The 4,945-nt window shown below is 51.1% G+C and overlaps 1 protein-coding gene and 1 long non-coding RNA gene across 2 annotated transcripts in view; one reads left to right on the top strand and one right to left on the bottom strand.

The window, feature by feature from the left end:
* Positions 1-863: 863 nt before the first annotated feature.
* On the top strand, positions 864-1,608 carry LOC109512257 (uncharacterized). Its single transcript, XR_002167484.1, has 2 exons — positions 864-969; positions 1,138-1,608. It is a non-coding gene; the product is annotated as an uncharacterized LOC109512257 (long non-coding RNA).
* Positions 1,609-2,488: 880 nt separating this feature from the next.
* The window catches only part of otud7b (OTU deubiquitinase 7B), an 18,153-nt gene continuing 15,696 nt past the window's right edge, over positions 2,489-4,945 (bottom strand). Inside the window, exon 11 of the mRNA XM_019863865.1 lies at positions 2,489-4,367. Within this exon, the coding sequence (XP_019719424.1) occupies positions 3,015-4,367 (1,353 nt within the window). The 3' untranslated portion in view covers positions 2,489-3,014. The remainder of the gene's footprint in view (positions 4,368-4,945) is intronic.

Below are 4,945 nucleotides of genomic sequence, written 5' to 3'. Positions count from 1 at the left end.
CCACTTTAAAGCCCCGGGGGGGGGGGGGGTGGGGGGGGGGGGTATGGTGTCCCATGCCAGAGTGGCAGTGAACAGTTTGCTAGTCTTAAAAAAAAAAACCAAAAAAAAAAACCTAATCAACTAAAAACTTAAAACAGTAGTCGTCCACCTGTAATGGTACTGGTACGCTCTTTGTCCACACTAGTCGGACATCTTTTGGCATACTAGTACTGTTTTTTTCCAGAAACCCTTTCGAGAATTGATTCTATATCCAACCTAGGCTCCCAAATGTACTTGTATTCTTTGGCGTCCCTATTAAGACATTTGAGCGCACTAGTAGAACAGATACATGTCATGACTGAGGTGTGACTACCAATGGTTATGTTGGTAAAGTCCAGGAGGCTAATAGTGCATGCCACATGCCTAGTAGTGTTACTAGCGTAGCACAGTCGTTTACTCGGAGTGTTGAATTTTGTCCTGGCCGGCCAAAAGTGGTACTTGTAGTGGAAAAGACATTACTTGTAAGACAGCTGTGCTACGGGCGTGGTGACTTCTCTTACTAGTGATGGCAAAGAGCATACTAGTACAAGGAGCTTCAGCTGGATATAATGCGGAAGAATGAAACGGAACGCTAAAGTGGGAAAGTCCCACTTGAGACGAGCACCAAAGCCTTGGGGAGGTCCTGACCAAAAGTGCTTGGAATTGTGCAGAGACCGGAAAGTGGCCAATGTGCCCCTACAACTTTCCGAATAAAGCAGGATAAAACACACACACACACACACACACACACACGCGCGCACACGAAAGAAAAAAAAACCCTGGTGAGCCTTGGAGGAGGTTGTGGTCCTCAGGAGATGAGACGCAGTCAGTGCTTAGATGTCGATTGGAGCCTCATTTCCATCATGTGGTACGGTTCACTTGGGTACCCATTTGGAGTTATCCGTGTGCCTTTGTCGCAGTAAGGTCTCTAAGGTAGAGACAGACACTACTGTACTTGTCGTTTTTTTTCTTCACTGAGGAATAAATTAAAAAGTCTGTAGCTACATGCGCTGCAACGCACACACAAATGGAGTTGACACGGTCTCAAGACCGGCATGGCTCCATCCAACTATTTTCTTCCGCTTATTCATGGTCAGTAGCTTATGCGGGGATGAGTAGACTTCCCTCTCCCGAGCCACCTCATACAGCCCAGAATCCCGAGGCGTTCCCAAGACAACCATAAGAAAGTCTCTCCACCGAGTCCTGGGTCGCCCCTGGGGACACCTCTCTGTGGGATGTGCCTGGAACATCTCACCAGTGAGGCATCCAAACATGATGCCCAAGCCACCTCATCTGGCTACTCTCAACGTAGAGGATCAGCGGTTCGATTCTGAGCTCCTCTTGAATGACCGAGTTGTCTCACCCCATCTCTCAAGGAGTGGCCGGACACCTGGCGGAGGAAACTCATTTCGACCGCTTGTATGCCAGATCTCGTTCTTTGGATCAGGACTCACAGCTCGAGATCGTAGCGAAGGGTAAGAATGTAGACTGACTGGTAAATTGAGAGCAGCTCCTTCATCACCACGACAGACCGATATATAATCAAGGATTTCATTCCAGAACTGGTGCGAGCACTTTGACAACTCGAGGCAAATTTATCTTTAATTCTTAAAATTAATTAAAAATATTTAACTTAAGGCAAATGTAGACTGTAAATTTCCCCAGTGTGGGATAAATAAAAGGATATCTTATCTTAACTCGAGGCAAAGTAAATTCATCAAAAGTTGAGGAACTCCGAAAAAGACTGACAAGCGGAGTTCAGGACTTTTGGGACTTGAGACGAAGTGATTGAGGACTTGAGACAGAGCAAAGACCAAGACTTCAGGTCCGCGACTTTGAGCACTTGAGCCAAAGTAAGACCAACACATTTAGGACTAGAAGACAAGTCAGTAAGACTTTGAGCACTTCAGACGGGATCGAGTCTTTGAGGACTTGAGACGGAGTAAGAACAATGCGAGACTGACTGACTGCAGTTTTGGTTTTTGCTGGTCTTGATGATAAACCCTGAATATCTCATGTCTTATCCCCACCTGACACCCGCATCTGCAAATGGAACCTTCCAAAGTGCGCTGCAAGCCATTTTACAACCAGGAAACACCTTAGGTCATCCAACACTCGACAAACCTAGCAAAAACCAAATGAACCCAAGTGAACCTTCATGTACCAAAGTGTACCTCTTGTTGGAAACGTTGCTTTAGTACCCTTGGCCCAACATGGAAGACTGGTACCGGGTATGATCAGTGCAGAGTCGTTTTCGTCATTTCTGTCACCACCGTCGTACACAGGCAGTAGTGTCAAACCAAACCCTGGTACAGAAAGCCATTGGAGCATCAACCGATATATTTGATATCCATCTTCAGGTCTCTGTACGAGTACGCTTTGGCCTCATCAGTTCGCCGCACGAGTGTCTCCGTCTTTCTAGCCCACTCGTAGGTCCTTAAGCTGGACAGTAAATCAATGCTCAAACAGCTTTCAATTAAACATTTTGAACATTTGATTCATTCCAAAAGGTATCCAGCATAAGGTCCATGTGCGAGTACGCACATTGTCCTCACTCGTCAGACAATTCAGTGCACTAGTTGGATATCGAACAAATGCTCAAATGGCTTGCTCATACCGCTTGTGGTGACACGCTCTCTTCTTTATGCATCCCTCAGTTTCCACGCTCTGTACTGTGCAGGCGCCTGTCCTGTCATTTACATTCTCCCCACTAGGAAGTGACAGAGGCCAGGACTTGAATATGGATGAAGAGGACGAGCCCTTTGTAGTGAGAGGAGGACCCCCCCCCCCCCCCCCACACACACACACACACACAAACACACACACTCGGACAACTGCATAAGAGCCGCAGCAAAAATGTAACAGAAGTGCAGTTTTCTAGGGATGCGAGACCACCCTGCTTGAGTCTAGGGACCGTGTCTCTTCCCGAGCCAGGAAGCGGTAGCCAACTGTGCCCAAACTGAACTGAAGAAGGCCACTCATCACGGGAAATCGGGTCAGAACCTCTGGATTACGGGCTCCGTGTCCTTGTTATTGCGATAGCAGGAGGAGCAGTAGTTGCCCGTCTCGGGGAGTCCGTAGTAGACACAGTTGGGGGTCCGACAAAGACTGGACGGCAGGCTGGGAAGAGCGCCCACGCTGCCCAGGGAGTAGTGGCGCACTGCCGGAAGCGCACTACCGGGCTCCAGGAAGCCGTTGGGGGGGCAGAACCTGGTATAGTCTGGCGGGATGAGCTCTGGCGGGTACGAGGACACCGCATCGTTATTATAGTGAGAGTTAGGTGCGTTTGAGGTGCCGCCCTGTGCCCCTGAGCAGTGCCTTGGAAGGGTGATGTACGACGGGTAGGAGGCCGCTGGCGAGCCGCCGGCCAATTGGCGTCGCGTATCAACGTAGTGCATGTGGAGGTGCGCCGCAGAGGGCGGCTCGTCTGTCAGGGACGGCCGCGGGATGGGAACCACGCCAGTGCACATGGAAGGGCTAAGGAATGAGGTCTTGAGCTGGTTGAATGAGGGCGATGGATTCTCGCCCAGCTCAACTGTCACCGGCCCATTTTTGGGCGGCACGACAGCGTAGGCCACGCCCTTGCGCTCGGCCTCGCGCCGTTGCTCCTGCTCGGCCCGGGAGCGCTCCTCCACCTCGGTGAGGTAGCGCTGAATCCTCTGCTTTCGCAGCGGGTGCTGGTTGTCGGTGGTCAGCATGCCGGCGAACACGAACTTCCGCTCGCCGTGCATGGCTGCCTTGATGATGCCCAGGCTGACCTTGACGTCAGCGCCGTACTTGTAGGTCTCGCCCTCCGTGCCACTCCCTCCGCCGCTGCTGCTCGTGCTGCTGCCCGTCCCGTTGAGGCGCTCGCTGCCCGATGAGGGCGAGCCCTTGCCGGAGTCTTCAGACGCGTGGGGCGTAGCAGGTGAGCCGTCCTTGGCGTTCTTCTCGGCCCCTGTCGAGCCTTTCTTTTTGTGTCCGCTCTCCTTCTTGCCTTGTCCGACACCCCCGTTCTTGCCCGTCATGAGACCGCCCACATTCCGCTTGAACTTGCTGCCTAGCGTCTTTCCGAAGCTGCCCAGCTTGTTGGCTACCGACTCGGCCCTCTTTTTCTCCTTCTCCTTCTTGGCTTTGTCTTTTTGTCCCATCGTGGGCGTCCCGCCGTTGGAGGACGTGGACGAAGCAGATGAGTTGTTCTTGGCCAAGGGTCCGCCACCGTTCACCGTGGATCCTGCGGGGCCGGCGTCTCCGTTGCCATTGGAACTACTGCTGACGGACTCCTTGTCCGACTCACCGGAGTCTGGAGGTGTGCGGACGTCGTCTCCGGCTGACGCGGTGGGCGACTCAGGCTGGGCCAGCGGCGCTTGCTAGATGGTGAGCAAATACACGTAAGGCCCAGAACACACATGGAGATGAGGGTGCTGTTTTTGCATGTTCCTGACCAAGGACCCCCAAAACAATGAATAAATAATAACACCAGACTCTTGTATGTCTTATAAGATTGTCCTATAAAATTATCCTGTGGTCTGAGGTGTGTTAACAGTGGCACAACATAACAGAATCTTTGCGTGTGTTGAGATGATCGGAGCACACCACACCCATTAAGTCTCAAACTGTTAAATGTCTGATATTTCTTTTTCACGTGTGGGGTTGGGAACAGATGAACGATCTTTTAAGATCTGAAAAATCCTTGCGTGTACTGGGCTTTAGTCGACCAGGTTAACATGCCCCCCCCCCCCCACTCGAGTCACTAAAATGTTAACAGTGGCACAACATAACAGAATCTTTGCGTGTGTTGAGATGATCGGAGCACACCACACCCATTAAGTCTCAAACTGTTAAATGTCTGATATTTCTTTTTCACGTGTGGGGTTGGGAACAGATGAACGATCTTTTAAGATCTGAAAAATCCTTGCGTGTACTGGGCTTTAGTCGACCAGGTTAA

The sequence above is a fragment of the Hippocampus comes genome, unplaced genomic scaffold, assembly GCF_001891065.2.
Source record: "Hippocampus comes isolate QL1 unplaced genomic scaffold, H_comes_QL1_v1.1 scaffold249, whole genome shotgun sequence".
In the NCBI taxonomy this organism is placed as follows: domain Eukaryota; kingdom Metazoa; phylum Chordata; class Actinopteri; order Syngnathiformes; family Syngnathidae; genus Hippocampus; species Hippocampus comes.
This window is presented reverse-complemented; position numbering and strand designations above follow the sequence as displayed.